Here is an 18,607-nt window from a genome sequence, read left to right as displayed (position 1 = left end):
ACAGGTTATCAGGGACCTGACCGGACCAAATCCTATCTGTTCACCTGCAAAAACTGCTGCACAGAGACCAGATACCTCAAATCTAACCCCCAACTGGGGTAACCTACAGTGCACAATAAGGGCTTGTCTGCACCGGGAAGAACAACTAATATGTCCCACTGTGGAAGCCAGTGCGGACACACTGGAGCTAATGATACCAAGCAGTCACACCACTTCACCACGACAAATGTTTCTGAGCCTGCACTGCTTAAACAAATGTTGAATAGTACTAAAGCGCCACTTAGGATAAAAGCTTTTCATGCAGTATGACCCCAGAGAGGGCCACTATCAACAAAGGTGGAAGATTTCACAAAAACTTCTTCCTATACAGGAAAACTGATGGCATGATGGATGAATGACCTGCTAAGCACAGGAAATCACTGTTTGGCTACTTCTTTTCAGGCAAACACAAGGATAGCAAAAATTCTGGCTAACAAGCAGTGTTTAGGAATACAAGACAAATACACGAGTACATATTTCTGGCTTCTGTCTGTAGCAGGTGCGGCTATCACATACAAAATTAAGTCCGGGAATGACTCTGGCCTGAGGTTGAAATAAGTTATTTGGATGAAATTATTATTAAGTTACACAGCAGTACTGGGAGTCCTCACAGCCACCACGACATCCCACAGTCACCACAGTCCAAGAGACAAAAACATCCTGGAAAGTCACAGAAGCAGAGATTTTAAGCTCTTCCCCTTATTTTTGCCGGTTTCTGAAATACTACACTTTTGCCTAGAGTTAACGAAAAAAAAAAAATTGGTTTTGTCCACCTTGGTACTCTGGAGAATATTTGGAAATATAAATTCACTGCTGGAATTACTCTTTTTATCACATTTTACAGAAGTGATTGCCAAACAAAACCCAGTATAACTGTCTCCTCGTTCCCGTTCCTGTCAACAGGGTGTTGATATCACCACTTAACAGGGGTCATTTAAATGTTAATATTCCTAAACACAGACAAAGTAAGGAAAACAACCCTAGAGAAAAAGCATTTGGGTGGGGGGGAGGGGAGAGTGCAGGGAGCATCAGCTCTCCCTCTCCAAAGATGAGATCTTTGACGGCTCAATCTTAGATGAGGTTTTTATCTAAAACATACAGTGTGTGCTATGTATATGTAAAGGTTATAAGAGAAATTATATTTGTGTGTGCTGAGAGGGAGGGTACGATCCAAGTTTGAAGACTGATGGGGAAATAAATCCAAAATAGAACAAGCAGGAGAAAAGTAAACCAATAAGAAAAGCCACTCCAAAAAGAAAACCTACTCCACTTGCTTCCTTTATGGAAACTGCACTGAAAGACAGGGCTGCAGCCCTTTCACATTCTCTTGCCCTTACCATCTCCACAGTAGCATTACCTGATTTTATATACTCTTTTGGATTTTTGCCTTATAGTTATCCTCTCCCGACATTACAGAAACACTAAGAATTGAAGATTCCATAAAACTCCTGCTGGACAAGAATTGATTTGGGCAGCAGTGTTAGATTAAGTAATCTGCTTCCTGGTGAAGCTTCATAGAAATGGCTGTGAAGCATTGGAGCTGACCAAGAGAGGGAGCAGGGAATACACAGTAGCTAGGAAGGGTGGAAAAGGACTACTTTTTATACAGTGGTAAAAACTTACTAGTTTAAGTATTGTTCATATCTTCTGAAAATTCGTTTTCCATTTATCTGAGTTGCACTTGCACAACTGTTCTCTGGGGCACTGCTGTGAGCTCAATCAGGGAAGCGAACTGGGTTAAGGAATATGGCATTAAAAGTAGCCTTTACTGTCACTTTTCATAATCTACACCAATTTTCTAGTCCGGCTTGGTAGGAACTATACTGGCATAACTCTTTAGATGAAGCAGGATAGGAACAAGTGACTGTGAGCAATGCTGGCTTAAACGTTTTGACAGCACTACTGAAATACTCATCAGACTGGGATGGAAAAAACCATCAGCAGGTATGCGAGCAACTGTCCCAAAAAGTGTGTTAAAGTCGGAATAATTCCAAACCAATTTGTCTTCAGTTTTCCACTGGGCTGGTATACAGTATTATCTCTGTAAGACAAGCCAAGAGCTAGAATTTCACTGAACAATGCAATTTGTCCTTAAATCATGCACAATTGCTGTCTCAGAGACTTCCAGCTGTACAGCTGCCAACTCTACAACCACATGTGCTCAATAGAAGGTTCCTCTTAGTCAAGACTCAAAAAACATACCAATATACATTTATTTAGAAGCTTAAATGAACTTGATCTGGTTGCATTTATTATTTCCAATAGGAGGATGACAAAATTTAATAACCATCACATTTTAAAGCAAATGTTTTTTTCTCCAATTTGCACACTAAGCAATTACAACTATCTTAAAATTAAAACTAGGCTATCTGCAATCTTGTCCAAGCAGTATCAACTAGTGTGGTCTTGTGCCATGGCTGTATGACTATAAAGCTGCTCAGCACAACGTGAAGCAAAAGTCTGGAGAACAATCTTCTCAACAGCAGCAGAAACAATTCTGGTTACTGTCAAGACAGCTAGGCTCAGCATAGTCTCATTTTTTTGGCAAAAACTATGTGTTATTTCAGCCAAGTGACAAGTGATAGAGATCACAGTAATGTCAATTAAAAAAAATGGTGAAAATTCTGCACAGGCCTTCCTCCCAGTCATTAGATGATGATGATGATGACGATGATTACTATTACTACTATTATCAAAAATAAATACAGATTCCTTTTATCAACTCTCTGGTCTTTCACTATTTAGGCGTGTGAACTTCATTTCCTTTTCTTGCTTTATAAGGCACTATGAGGAGTTTTCTCCTTCTAAGGAAGGCTGTGAGTCTGTCCCAGTCGCACAACTCTCCTGATACATCAAGAAAAAAAACCCACAACTTTTCCAGTCTTCTGTTACGTCAGAAAGACTATTTATCTATACAGACAAGATTTTCTGAAATACAAGTTCTAGGCTCGACTACGTAATGAGCAAACTATGTTATCTCAGACGGGGTAGCAAGGAGACATGACTCTTTCTTCCAGCTTGGTTCCTGAACATATTTTTCCTCAGTCATTATGATAACTAGGACTTAATAGCATTGCTCTCCTTCTGACTCACTTTAGGGCATTGCTGTCTGGGGTGGGGAGGTGGAAGCAGGACACTCTTACACTTCCCCTTTACATTGTCTGTGCATCCAGCCAAACGGACTGCATATTCAGCTCCTCTTAACTAGGCATGAACTGGCTTCAGATAAAAATTTAGCATTAGGAGTGCTATGGAAATCTCTTTCTGAAAAGTCTAAGAAAAGGAAAATAACTGTGTGTGCACATCCACCCCACTCTTTGGTGTTACAAATGCACAGAGTCTGAGAAATTATTGGACACCACGGATAATTATAAAGTGAAATCAGTATTTACTGTTTCGTCATGACCTAACTTGTCTTGCAGTCTCTGCTATAATTTATAGATCACCCAAACCATAAAAATAAACATAAAACCATCTATTTTTTTTTCTTTTTCGGTTAGTAAGAGACTCATAGCAATGCTGTGGAATCAAGAATGAGCCTGTAGGAAAAACAAAGATAAGCCATCTGAATCAACAAGATACATGTGGACAGTTTGTGAGATATGTTGCATTTCTGCTGATATAAATATACTCATAGACGAGATGCTCTCTCAGCTTCATTAGGGCCCCATACACCCTATAATCTGCTTACCACCAACTCCTATGGCTTTGTCCCAGCACAAACCATGACTACAGTGTATTTGCTCTAAGCAGCAGGCACTCAAGGAGATCTGGCCCAAATTATGGTAACTACACATAGTATTAAAACCACTTTTGACAACATAAACAAAATAAAAATAAAATCTCTTAATTTCTAATTTTTCAGCAAGTGTTCTCTAATAAATTCTAATTTTCTTCAATATTCAGGAATGTAATGTATGGAAAAATAACTAGGAAACACTGTTAGTTCTTGTCAATTTTTTATATTACTACTTCTTTTCATCACCTGCAAAATGAAGCAGAAGTAATTAGAAATCCAGGGACTTACATTCTCTTACTCTCATCACTGTACTTTTATAGTCATCAGCTTCACTGAAATAATGACTAAGAGGTACAATAAATAAAGCCAACTATAAATAAAGCATAGGCCTCTTTCTCAGTGAAAGTTATGTAAAAAGCTGGAGTCTTGTTTTCCAGAGGCTGCCCACTAAAACTTGATTACACACTCAAATTATAACTTAGGAGCTGCCTCTAACATAAGTTCCACGCGCAAAGAAAACCTCAGAGCAACTTTGCACTGGGCATGATGGTACTCCTAATGAGCACTGCCTGCCCCTTTGGGGAAAATAGAGAATAAAGCTTGAATTAACAAAATTCACCAATTTTTAGCACAGCTGCAGTACACCGTGAACAGAGGCACCACTCAGACTGGGCTTACAGATGCAGGGCTGTTCTCAGCTGCATTAACCCACAGGCAGCTGGGAAAGCACACAGAGGGGTATGTCCCATTCCTGCTGACCCTCTCAGGGGTCAGAGCGCAATACAAGAGCAGAGACAGCCACTCACACTATTTCACAACACACCTGCTCTCAAGTCGTGGCTCAATGACACACCTAAGCCAATGTAGTGGTCTGTTGCCACAGAAAAAGGGCCTTTCCTGCATCCACTCATGCCCATTTCCTCTCTTGCTTCTTCAAGTCCCAAACCAAGCAGAAAACTAACTCCTCAAAAGAGAATTAGTACTGTGCAACAAGTTAACAAGGCTGGATTGCCTTTGTGAAACACTCAGATATCAGAATCCGCTCCAGGAAGAAAGCAAGACTGGGCTGAAGAGCAGGGAGCTGCAGGGAGAAGGGGGCAGGGAGCTGGATCATCTCTTAGCAGCATCAAGCCATTATGTTTCTTCCAGCCCTATGGTTGAGCCATAGCCTCACTCAAACAAGGCTGGCTCAACATGAGTAACTCAAAGGTGGCCTTGGTAACTCCACAGTGAAGATACACCTTAAATATATCTTTACAAAGTATGTTGCCTTCTGAAACTGGGTCATCAAAAAAGTTTCTGCCCCTCTCAGAAATTTCTATCCTCATTCCTCCTCTAATACCTGCCCCCTGCCCTTTATAATGCTAATATTTGTTAGGGTAGGTTCACCTATTGACACTTAAATGATCATGGGCAAGTACTGGTGCAAGGCAAAGGACAGAGAAGAGATTTTCCTTCTGAAGCATTTCGGTGACCTGGTCAGCCACACACCCCACGTTGCTGAGGGTGCTCAGCCCAGAGTGGGAGCTGATGGCAAGCAGGTCTTCAGTCTGATTTGTACCTTCAGTGAGCACCTTGCAGGGGACCTTTTATTAACAGTACTGCAGACGGTCCAAGCAAAAACAGGAACAGAGAACATAAGAGGACGACTGACTGACCCCAGTTGCTTTTCCTTCACAGTCTAGGGCATCAAAAAAAACCCCAAAACCACCAAAAAAAGCCCCCAAACCAACAACCCCCCCAAAAATCAATCAACAAAACAAACAAAAAAACAAAACCAAAAACCACCACTAAAAAATAAAACAAAACCCAAAACTAGCCATCCAAAGAAATAGTTCTGAGGTAGTTTCTCTGTTACCTCAGTGTATTGACATAGCAAGAAGTGTCAGACCCTGAAGAGGAGAAACTGGTTCATCAGCTTGAAGTCAGATGAGAAAAGAAAACAACAGCACCATGGTAGGCTTAGGCTGCTGAATCTGTGCATGTTTGCTACTTTCATTAAATTTAAAGTTCTGTTAAGTATGTACTCATCAGCCAGTGATGCACAGTACAAAAGCAGAAGGGAATGTACAGTGTAGCACAGATGTCCTTGCTTTACAACTCCCTTTGAAAAACCAGACTTGGAAAAACCTGACCTGCTGACACCCTCAGGGCTGCAGAACATCTAGGCTGCTGAACACTAAAGCCTGCAGTGAGTACCAGGAGTTCATCAGCAAGTGAATCTGCTGAAAACTCTTACAATCTGAGTCTTTGTCCAGTGTCCAAACTAGAGTGTATTTCTCCCCACAGGCAGAAACACTGATAAATAGAGTAGACAGGTAGATTGATCAATGTATCTTTGATGACACATTACATTACTAAAAAGAAAAGACTTAAATCCCTCCAAATGCAAGTCACTTCCAAAATAAATTTAAAAAAATAAATAAAAAAAGGCAATAAACTCTGCCCATATGCCCAGTTTACAAGTTTGCTGTCTGATTTGAAAACTTATACCTTCAGTCAGGAATTATTATCAGGGTGGAGTTTGTGAGCAGTTCTTTCAACAGTGGTGCTGTTGCCTGAAATAGTTTCCCTCTTAAATAGTTATTTTTAATCCAGACCAGTCTGCTGCAACTTGGCTCATCCCACAGTTAACAAAACAGTGGTACAAACACATCTGAAGGGTGAGGAGGGCACTTCCTTTAGCCTTGGTGCAGCTAAAAGGAACGCTTATAAAAAATATTAATGTTCCCTGTCTGTTTCAATAGAAAATAAAGTGCTTTAGTTTAAATACCTTCTGCAGTGGAGTAAGTTAAACTATTTAACCTAAATAGAGTCATGAATAAACCACGGGGGCAGTGACTTTTAATTTGCTGATGTTCTCATCTTTATAGGCACGTATGAGCCTGCCCACTCAGTATACTTCTTAATTAGTACAGCAACTGTGTACATGTGTTTACATAAACTTAAACTTGTCTTTGCTTTTAAACCTAATTTGGTCCCTAAACAATAAATATTATAGGAATATAAAACAGGTTGAGAAATTTGATAACTAGAAGCATTTTTTAAAGTGACATAACATGTGATGTGTGCCACAGACCACATCACTGCAAAAAATAAATGATCATAGCCCCAAAATGCTGAAGATGAAACCACGAGATATTGGAAATGTAGTATATAGCTGGAGTTAGGCAATAAGGATTCAGAGTCCAATAAAACATTGACCACATGACAGGCAGGGATCAGTTAGAGCATGCTTCTACATTGCCCAATCTATGGACTACTGGATTCTAGAAAGTAGTTAATTTTTCTGTGGAAGATCCCCAGTATATCTTGTATGGGACCCTCAGAGACCATTTGTGGTCTATTTCAAAGTCCACTTACTACTTTTGCTTTACCTCCTACCACTATTTACTTCATTGAATCCAAGGGAATATGAGCACATTTGTGAGGGGATTTGGACTGATTTCAGCAATTTACTTTTGGAGTCTGGCTCACAAGACTGAACACCACCAGCAAATAAGAAATTTACTTTCAGAGCATTTTCTTTCTCTCCAAAAGGGGCGTGGGTACTGTTGATTTCTTCATGTGTAGTAGAGGTTGACACTGACTGCAAAAGACTAAAACTTTTATTTGAAAGCAAAAGTCTAATGTTAGAACATAATTTAAGAGTGCAACAATCCACATTAAGCCAATGGACACTCACTCAGGACTATGGTCCTGAGTTTCACCAACGGTGAAATAAGGTGTTCTGGTAAAGAATAAGTGTATTTTCAGAGGTTAGCTTTCAACTTCATGTCAAAAAAACCACCGCTATTTGAAAAATCCCAGCCAGGATCAAAACAATAAAAAAATGGAAATAAAGTAATGCACTTTTTACATGTGGGTTTTACTCCACATGTTCTCAGTAATGTGAAATTTAAAACATGGTTTTCAGATTACATCACTTATATATCAGCCTTTAAATATACTATCAATGGTTTATCAAATTTCCAGTAGTAGAGAAGAAACTAGGACCTCAGTTTCCCAAAATTTTATGGCACAGAGGGTACTTGTGACTTCCTAGTTTGCTCACCCCGAGTCTCCACTAGCCCATTGTTAGGGGAAATTAAAACAGAAATATTCTCATTGATAATTAATATATTATCCTAGAAGCCCAGAACTCATCAGATATTTAATTTTATATAATTTTAGAAGTTGTATACAGAAATACGTCGGGCACTCAGAAAGTGAGCAGGAAATCACTCCATACAGAAGGAACATCGGAGTTTAAGCAGAATACTTACTCTGTGCCACTTTCAACCATTTGCGTTAGGAGGGAAATGCCATCGAGGTTTATAAATTCTTGGGCAAATGTAACATCCCGTGAGTAGTTGGCTAAGTCTTTCAGTGCTTCTAACTTTGCATCCATACTAGAAGACTGTATCCTCTCATGGAGCTGCTGTGCATTTTGAGCCTGAGAGAGAAACGAAACACAGAAAAACAAAAACAACAAAAAAGCTTTTGTTACAATGAAAATCATGAATAAAACGTTAGATTAAGTAGGAACAATAGCCATGTTCAATCCTAATGATACTTAACACTTCTATGCTCAGAAAAGTAGTTCAAATACAAATTACTCTCATAAAAGTATTACTCCATTATTACCTATAATCATTTGGACTCTTGTAGAACCATTAGATGAGCAATGGATAGATATCTCATTGTCTCAGGTAAAATGGAAGCATTACAAAAGACAGCCTTTGGTTTGAAGAGCTTATGTGTCACATCAATAAAAGTAGAAATCAAAATAAAACAAATTGCATGAGACAATCTCAGTATAATAACAGCGGCACATTTTTTCCTGTCAATGCTTACTCAGTTTACTCATTTTTCATGACCTTTAACAACAAGGACCATACACTGTCCTAATCAGATTATATAAATAGAGGACAGCTTCAGGTCTTCTGCTCCTTCCTCCCCCTCTTCTTTTGTTCACAATCAGTGAGTTTGAAAACTCACAGTCTCTCAATGAGGAGCACAGGAATAATTAGTTTCCACATAATACTGTGATATTATCTGTCAGGCATCTTTATGTAAATTCAATATCCTCATATGTTAGGCTATTCTGACCATTAATATTTTCAATAGAGGATGAGAGAGTGAAATTTAAAAGGGACATCGGTGATAAAAAGCTAAAGAAATATTTAAATAATGCATATTAAATTGTCTCTCTCTTTAGCCATGCAAATACTTTAAAATATATCTCACGTTTTCAATTTGATGCTTTTACTTACCTGAACAGAATATTCAAAAGCTTCAGTTCATAGTTAGCTAGACAATACTTTTCTTAGAAAAATAATCCTCCTCATTATGTATAGAGATACTTGCAAAACTCTATTTCCTCAAATTCATTTCTTACCTGCACCCAATGAAAGCTGAATGAGAGGCTATGTGTCATTAGTAAAACAAATTAAATGTAAATTCTGTTGAGAGTTATTTTCTCTGAGATGATGCTTATTCTGTCTCAGCTGGAGAAGAAATATAGAAGAAAGGGCTGTGCTGACAGACAATTCCTTTTCTGTTCAAGTAATGAATATACTTTTCACAGAGATGGTCATCTCTGTAGATCAAGATCCTGAGATAGCAGTCATTTTTAGTGCAAGTGAACATTTAAACAAGGAGCCCAGGAAAAAAACCAGCACTGTGTCGTTACAGATACAGCTTCCTAGCTACATAACTTTGATTGCTTCAAAAAACATTAGTAAGTTAAGTGTTCCACTGTCCTCGGCAAGGTTTGTTACTTCTCATTTTTACAAAGAAAAATTAATGCATGGTCTCCAGTCAGCATTTGGCCAGAACCCATGTGGTAAGGAGCTTGTACAGGGGGGAAATACTTTCTAGTTAGTATAACTGTGGTTAACGTCTTCAGTTAAGAGAGTATTGAGAAGAAATGGAATATCTTCAGTCCTGAGCTTTTTCATGCCTAAAGTATAGGGTGACACAGCTTAGCATTTACAGTTACATTACCAATAGCAGTTACATTACCTATAAAAAGGCAGAAACCTGTCATCCAAAAGGTCTTTCTGCCACTCTAAGTTACCTAGTCTACCAGTGGATTTGAGTTCTAATGGGGAAACAAGGGCTTATAGAGTCTCTGTGTAATGGCAACATCTACTCAAATGGTACTAAAAGAGTATCTCTCAAGCTTAAGCAGGTGGTAGGGTAAACCATTTGCCAAAGTCTATGGAAAAAGTAAAAATAGACACCACTAACTTTCAACTTCTAGGGTAACAACAGAATAATTCCTCCAACCCTCTTCCTTCATCAGAGAGGGTGAAGAAAACCTTGCTAAAGTACTCTTGTATAATTAGCTACAAAAACTCAGAGCAACTATTATTACCTGAACCAGAAGTTCGACAGTCAACACCTACCTTACCAAACTTCCTCATTCATGGAGTTGTTTCTTACTCTAGATTCCCCACTATAAAAACTCAGGAAGACTCAGAGATGCAAAGCATCCTCAAAACATTACCGTTTCTCAGAGTACATGCAATGTCTGAATTCCTGACCACCTCAGAAAAGAAACACTGAAAAATCCTCAGTACTGCTATGGCAGCTGCATTCCACTGACTTTGGACATGGTTGCTCAAATTTAACCTTAAACTCTTTAAGATCTGAGTGCATGCCTTCTACTTGCCATAGATTTGGGAAGTTTCCACCCCCACTATCTGCCTACTGAAGGATACAGCTCTTCCAGCTTTCCATGGGAACCTGGTCCTCTGAAAGCTCCTGGACTCAGTGAAAATGAAACAAATAGAAAAGATGAACAAAACAGCTAGTTCAGTGTTATTGAGTGGCTCTCATGAGCTGCTCAACCAGTAAGTGAGTGGGCAAACTTTGGGCAGCAGAGCTGTGGCCAAACAGATAGGGACTGCAATTGCCTGCATAGCACAAAAGCAAGCAAGAAAACTTGTAAGTAGAGCCAGGAGAACATCCTCCTCCAAACCCCTTCACATCACACAAAAACGTGCTGTGTAAACAATGCCTCCTCTTCATACACATTGACATCAGATTATCTCTGGTTCACCCTTTCTCTTGAGGAGACATTTCTGGCCCTAGCATGAACACCTTGGGCTGGTGAACTGCTGCTGCCAGTGCAGTCAGTTCCATTACACACATATCAATACCAAGCATGGAAAGAGCTAATCCTACCTCTCCCCCAAACTGAGAACACCAGTACAGGGATGTGCAATAACAGCTCACCTACAGTGTACAACAGCAGCATGAGCGGGACCAACCTATCAACAGAGATATGTTAATCCTCTTTCCTCCACAGTCAGTGATAGCTTTGAAATTCACCAGACTAAAACGAAAATATTCACTCAGACACAGCTTGGTACCCTCTACAGAGCACAAAAATCCATGCTACAAAAGTGGTTCAGCCCTGTTTTAAGAACATAAAAGAGCACTTAGTATCATCATAGGCTTTATCTGGCTATGTCAATATTCCATCACCAAAGTTTACACAGAGCAGTAGTTTTCTTCCATTAAACAAGTTTTGCAAGACACTGCATCCAATAAACTTTGCTCCTTCTACTATTGGAAGAAAAAGAACGGACAAGGGCAGAGGAAATCTTGAATAAAGGGTAAACAAATATTTATCTTAGCAAGAGTGCTGGTATATGTCTCACTGGAAACATGGACAAAAGTCACATTGGATGTTGTTGTCCAAAATACCTGATGGGTGAAAATATTGCTTTGATGAACATCATGCAGTTCTCACAAGCCTCCCAGTTCTTGTTGCCATAGCACTCATACGTGCTTATGGAATGTACAGCTCACTTATGACTGCATTAAAAAATGAAACCCAGATGAAATATGCTCCGAATGTTTACCAGAGAGCCATTTTAATGATTTACAAGCCATCAGCGGATGGACAGAGAGCACAGCTCATTAAAGCAATAGCAGAGCTGGCTGCCATGTCTGTACTCTTACTGAAATATCACTCAGGTAAGAAAAAAATACATATAAACCTCCACAACTGAGAATCATTAGAGGGAATTAACAGAAATGTGGCTGCTCAAGTAAATGAAAGGCAGAATTAACTGCTCTCTCCTGTTTAGAAGAAGGGAAGGAAGGGAAGCTTGTAAAATGTGTGCTGTTGAAGCCCCAGCATTTCAAAAGGCTGTCAAGTGGCATAAACTGCATGTCTAGTCTTAAATGACTTGCTCCAAGGACATCCAGAAAGGTTGCCCATAGGGAGTAGCAGTGCTTAAAAGGAGCAGCTTGATGAGATTGTCAGCTTAAAGAGAAAACTAATGACCTAAATCCAGAATGTGACTTGCTTAGAGACTTAAATAGCCATTTGAAGGTTAAGAATCCCAAGATCATCCTAACAAGAGATTCTACCAATCAAATTATCATTTCTTTGCCACCGAATACTTTGTGCAAACTTTGAAAGCAACTTATTAACCACACATACTCAGGGTTCTACAGAGTACAAAATACAACGAGTAAGGATGAGAGGGAGGTCACAGATCCAAAAGCAACCACGATCAAACATGAACGTGCTATGGAAGAAATTTGGACCATTGATTTAAATTGCTGTTTTACCCCTATGTAATTAGTTGTCTTCTTTATCCTTTACAGATTCCTGTCACATTAGTCAACATTCTGCTAGAAAAAGGGCATTCAGACCACCAGTAACTATCAAATACACTTTTGTACTAACCAAACAGGTGCATTTCTGTGGTTTAATTGAAATTGCTCAGTGTTGAAATGCCACGGTGGTTTAAACTGCTGCTTTTTCCTGGATTGTTATTGCTACTTCACCTAGAACTGCATATATGTCAGGGACCAATTGAGTCGATATGTTACATAATTGTCATTGTGTGCATACCAGATTCAACAGACCCACCAAGACTGACTAGTGTGTGATACCAGATAGGTAATAAGATTCCATTTTAATTAGTACATAATTAATTGCTAACATCTTTTACATGAATACTGAAGCACAATTTCCACATCTAAAGCCCTGTACAGACCTGACACATTGAGCAGTCCTATGGAATCACAATACGCAATTATGGGAGCAGGAATAGAGAAATGGTCACATCTAGAGTCACTTATTAAATCAATGACAAAAGCATTACAGATGCATAACCATACGTATTATGTAAATACGTCTAAAATAAGTTTATGCAATCAGTAGCCACTTCTCAATGTTTTATAAGCATTTTTCCCTCTTGCTGCATTTGAAACAATCCTTTTTGCTTACTATTCAAAACATGTCTTTGGAAACCTGAAAAAACGAAATGAAACCTTTATCTGTAAAAAGACAAAACCGAACTTCACTTCTCTAATCTTTGTCTTGTACTATGAGAAGACAAATATAAAAGTAGCTTATTGACCTCCATGGTCAATGCTTCTGGTATAAAGTTCAATTAACAACTAATTTAACATTACATGATAAACATAAGCACAATCATAGGTTAGAACTGCAAAAATTTATGCATTTACAGAATATATTAAAGCAGTTGTAGAGCAAAGATTATAGACCAAATCCTAAACATTTACTTAAAGATAAAGGATTAAGATTTATAAGCAGGAACAGGTTAAAAAAACTTGTTTAGATCACATATAAATAAAAACCCACATTCCTCCTATCTGTAGAAGCATTCAGAGAAAACACTATGATGACTATTACTGAACAACCCTATTTACATGATTGCTCATGATAAAAACGCAATACATCTGCCTACAAACAACTTACAAGTTTGAAAACTCAACTGATCCCTGACCAGGGGATGAAAGAAAAACATGTGAAAAACATAAATTATCGAGCCCCATAAAAACCACATCAGAAAAGGCTACCCCTTGACTCACTGTTTAAGGTATATAGTTAATGAGCAAGGCATGTTTTGTAAGTGCCCAAGAAGCTACTTTTAAATAAACAGTTGGTGTTCAAATAACCATTTCTGTTAGGAAATTATTAAATTAAAAAAAGGAAGCCAGTTCCTTTAATTTAATTTTCCCAGTATTTTAGCATCTTTTAAAAAAGATTAGTCATTTGAAGAAGGATTTGCAGCATCTGATTGAAGAAATCCTGCAGTTGAACAGACTAAAAGGTTGGATTCTGCTTGCTGCATTGCAGGACACAAAACTCCTTTTGGATCAGTCTCACACTCGGGAGCAATTAACAGCTCATTTATACACCTACCCACCATGCATTGGAATACAGGTATCACAAAACAGGCAATAGCGATACGGCATTTTGACTGTCACATATGTTCAAATACAAAGAAATGTTGCATAAGAAACTTTTGATGAGTCCCTCCAGAAATGCAAATGGGCAAAGGGGGGAAACAGGTCACAGAAAACGGCAAAAACACAAAACAGCCCAAAGAGCTGGTAAGAAAGATGATAGGAGAGGTTAAAATAAATAAGAAAGATGATATAGGAACAGGGATAATACGAGAGAAATTCAATCTGTACTCAAGTTACCTAGGAAACAGTGTCTGTGTGGTGAGCGGTTTATAGAGGGGGAAAAAAAATAGCATTGTTTAGAAAAGCCAGCTTTTCAGAGAATGGCACAAATTTAGCAAACAGACCTATGGAAACAAAGAGGCAGTTCAAATTCCCACCAGGCCTAACGACCGGCGTTTGCAAACCTTTAACTCAAAGAAATTTAAAATAGGCACATTGTAAATCTCTCAAGGCAAGTATTTATAATGGATTTAGCAGCACACGATAACTGCAGTTTTGCCCTTGCAATATTAACAATCGTTTTCAGAAAAAGATCCCTGTATACACACACAAAATAATCCAAACTCGAGATTAAAAAAGAGAAAACATTTAACATTTAGATTTGAGGAGACAGATTTCAAATCCTAATTTTAAAAAAGACAACCCAAAAGATTATGGTTTTCTACTTTCTTTCCTCTCTCCTTTTAATCTTTAATAGCACCTACTCTGGGTACATGAGCAATAAAAAAATTTGAGGCTTATGACAACAGGACTCGAAAAGATCGTATCTCATCCTTCTCACCCAAATTTCTATGACTCAGGCCATGCAACTGTGAATGGGTACAGCCAGACTACTGGCTGTCATGGTAATAAACTGCATAAAAATTAATCACAAGAAAAGCATTTTAAGTTCATGCAGCCTTCATAATTGGTCAACTCAACTCCTCTCAATTCTTCAAGGAAAAAAAGGTTTCCTCAAAAGACTTCTAAAGTTCAGGACAGATTTTTTTTTTCCCCACAACAGCCAGGAAGTAGGCAGCTCAGGCCTTTCTGAAACTATCCCAGAAACTGCATAATCCATATGTGCTTTCTTTTAAGTTCTCTCAATTTTTCTCTTCTTTCCTAATTCCTCCACCTTTTCATAAAGCATTTTTATTGGTATGATTTTCTTTTTCTAGTGGAAGGGGGAAGATAGTTTCAGCTTTATACTGTTGTACAATAGAAAAAAGGGGGGGCAGCAGGGAGAGAAATTCAGAATCTTAATATTTTCACATGATTAGAAAAACATTGCCCACCCAGTACTAACAGCTAAGAAAGCATCTTTCCCATTTTGCAGGAGTGTATCATGCAGCCTGTTCTTCACATTATCTCTTCCAACTACTGTTCCTCTCATACGGAATTTCAGAGGAAAAAATGGAAACAGACGGCCTGTTAGCTTTTCAGGGTAAACGACAAGCACTGTGTGGGTCACCACTTTAAAAACCACAGCTTGGAAGCCTTTAATCTATCTATTTTAGGTACTGTTATGATGACCATTTCAACAGTACCTTAAAGAGCAAAGAGACTATTGTAGAGTGGGAACATGCAGAACTTCATTTTGTATCTACTGAAAGAATACAAATACTCTCTAACCTGACAAAAGCCAATCTGTTCCTTCAAAACCTTCTAAACTACCTCTCTGATTTTGGGAAAAAGTTAAAAAAACTTTTTAAAAACATCAGTTAGTTTGAAAACAAACACTGGTTCAGGGATAAATATCAATACTGAATACTCAAGAGTAGACCAGCCTTTATCTTAAAACAGGATGCCTGAGTCACTCATAACTGCAGGCCAGTGCCAGAGTAGTCCATAATTTGGTAAGCAACAAGCAATATCTCAGCATCCTAAGGACTCCTGTCTTGGTTAACTGACCCTAAGGTAAATCCCCAAAGAAATTGATCAAGCAGATGATGGCTCTATGCAAAATCACACCTTCCTGCCCATAGGTAGTACCAGAAAGTGTTATACATCCAAAATTTGTCTTTTGTGTTTGTAGGTCACATTTCTAATTGCTTGATCCAAGTATCATGAAAACAGTGAGCCAGCCATTTTCACAGATCAGTGGCAGCACAGCCTCTCTTCAGTTTTGCATGGTGCAACTGGTTGTGGATTTTGAGACAGGGGAGGATTCCAGGAGTCATCTCATGGGGTTACTCCATGCTATGGTTACACAAAAAGAATCATACAGTGCATTTGGACCATGTTGGTTCTTGATGAACCACAGATGTTGTTTTGATTCCATGAGACTGCAAGTCTGGGCAGTACTGGAGAGGATATTTGTTCTTAAGAAGTCCCAGAAGTTAGAAGGACCTAGTGCTGGGATTGTCTGTTTCTGAGGAAGTTCCACCAAATGGTGTTTACTCTACCAGCGAGTGGCTTCCCGGTGTACAAGGCTGTTCTGGTGACATATGCCAAGACACTGGAGTCACACAGACCCTGACAGAGCCATGGTCTTAAACTGCTGTTTATTTTTATGACTATAAAACTCTGTATACAAAGACCACTGAAAAAGATGATGAAGGATAATGGAGATCTCTTGCCTTTGGCCAGCTGGCCGCAGATAAGTGCTTTCTGTTAATAAGCTACTGGGCAGCAGAGTTTGGTCATAATAACGCTTTGAATCTGCAGAAGCTAGAACACCACCATGAAGAGGTAAAGCATTTTAATGGAACACTACAGTTGTCAGCAACAAAATGGGATTGCTGCTGCCTTAGACATACATCTTCCAGGACTAATAGTGCTTTCAGCATGTAGCACCAGTACTGCTCAACTCAGCAGGAAAACAGACCATTTCAAGGCAACCAGCAACTCTGCCATGCTTTTCAAGAGCTGGCAAGGAGATAGTGTTGGAAAAAAATTTAAAAAAAAAAAATTAAAATAAAAACACCCAAAAAACACACCAGCAAAAAAAACCCACCATCCCGTAAAATCTCACTGTTACAGTTGCTACACTCAACACAAACCCAGAGAGCAGGAAAGCTCTGACCTGAGACAACCAATAGAGGTCTCTATGGTTCAAATCCCTGCCCTTCCTCCTGGCTTCATGGCTTTGAGGTCTGGGGCAGAAAAGGAGCAACCTGAATGAGACTGCAATGTCAGCATGAAAACAGAGGTATCTCGGACATGAAAGTTGTTCCCAGTGGAAGAAAAGTGAGACACAAAAAACCCCACCCACTCAGAGATATCACCCCTGCTTCCATAATTCATAACCTTTGCAGGAGGATTGTGGGATACACTGTGGATAAACCTTAAAAATACATCCATTAGTTCACAATGATTTACTAATTGAATCTTCACTTTGAAGGAAGAGAAGAGCAGAACAGTAACTCACCGGAGATGTTGTTAATCGAAGGATGGCTCCGTTTTTTATTTCATTACGATTCTGAAAGAGAAAAATCCAAAGGTTTCATTGAAGACTCACATAAAAAGATGAAACATGCATTGAGCAGAACGTCATACTAAACATGCAACAGTATTTTCCCCTGTCTGCACGCAAAAGCTTCCCTCTTTCATGTGTAAGCTAACAACTATACAGTATTTTCCTCACTGAGGCATATAACATTAGCTTCAAGAAATAGGTGGCTGTTGACATGATACTTAACAAATCTGAACCCTTTTAAGAGTGACTTCATGTTTTTCAAAGTTTAGCTTCCATTGGCAACCTCTAAATATTTCTTTGAAATATACTGTCCATGGTGTCTGGCTCTGGTATTGTACATACTTGAAGAGTTTGTAAGTTTGCTGAAACCTGTCATTAAACATCTGCAGGATTTAGAATTTATCCCACTGGCTCTCTATTTTCTATAACAAGAACATGCTGACTTAAACCACTGGAACCTACCCACTGAACTCTGCCACCACGACTTTGTACTCTCCCTCAAAGTAAAAAAAGCACTGCAAGTTAGCAGTAAGCAAAGTTCAAACATGCCATAAGCCCTTCTCCTTAGCCAGCTGGCAGAAAGAGGGGGCATTAAACATTTTCTTTTGGTTAAGCTCACATAACGTGTTCAATTAAACTAAAGCTCTGGGTAGATGAAAAAGCTGCCATGCCATAAGCTATGGTGTTCTCTTAAGGTGTCCTTACAACTTTGTGGTCAAAGCCCATGAGCATAGTCTTCTCCTGTGGCAAGCATAGGGGAGCCTCCCTCTCCTTGAACAAGCTACCTCCTATTCACCACAGGCTAGGAGAATAAGGTACCTAGCACAATGAACATACTAACAGGTACTGACTGTGTAAAGCGCAGTGCACAGTCACAACATCAGTCATAGTTCAGCAGCTTCTTCGTGAGCCAATACCCTAACTTGTCAAAGGAATTGGAGGAATCCTTAACAGTTTAAGAGAGAAGAGCTAATTTTGTACTGAAGACCACATTGCAAGCTTTTTGCAGACTGGTGTTTAGCCAAAAAAACCCAAGAAGGTGTATTTCTCCTCAGGCAGTTTTTCCCAAATTTATTTCCTTTTTCTTCTTCCCATTCTGACACATCTCAAATCCAAAATGCTAAAAAACAGATAAATCTCGCCTGAAATGAGGTCAAGCAGTCCCAAAATAAAACTCCAGTACATTGTCTCTTTCTCGGTATCCA

At 39.0% G+C, this 18,607-nt stretch overlaps 1 protein-coding gene across 1 annotated transcript in view; it reads right to left on the bottom strand.

Annotated features, from left to right (window-relative positions):
* ELMO1 (engulfment and cell motility 1) overlaps positions 1–18,607 on the bottom strand; it is a 316,924-nt gene that overhangs the window by 217,325 nt on the left and 80,992 nt on the right. Inside the window, exons 6-7 of the mRNA XM_064669895.1 lie at positions 17,355–17,405; positions 8,044–8,213 (exon numbers count right to left, since the gene is read on the bottom strand). Coding sequence (XP_064525965.1) covers positions 8,044–8,213; positions 17,355–17,405 — 221 coding nt within the window. The remainder of the gene's footprint in view (positions 1–8,043; positions 8,214–17,354; positions 17,406–18,607) is intronic.

The sequence above is a fragment of the Pseudopipra pipra genome, chromosome 1, assembly GCF_036250125.1.
Source record: "Pseudopipra pipra isolate bDixPip1 chromosome 1, bDixPip1.hap1, whole genome shotgun sequence".
NCBI classification, from domain to species: domain Eukaryota; kingdom Metazoa; phylum Chordata; class Aves; order Passeriformes; family Pipridae; genus Pseudopipra; species Pseudopipra pipra.
Note: the sequence above shows the minus strand (reverse complement) of the source record. Positions and strands in the feature narration are given on the sequence as shown.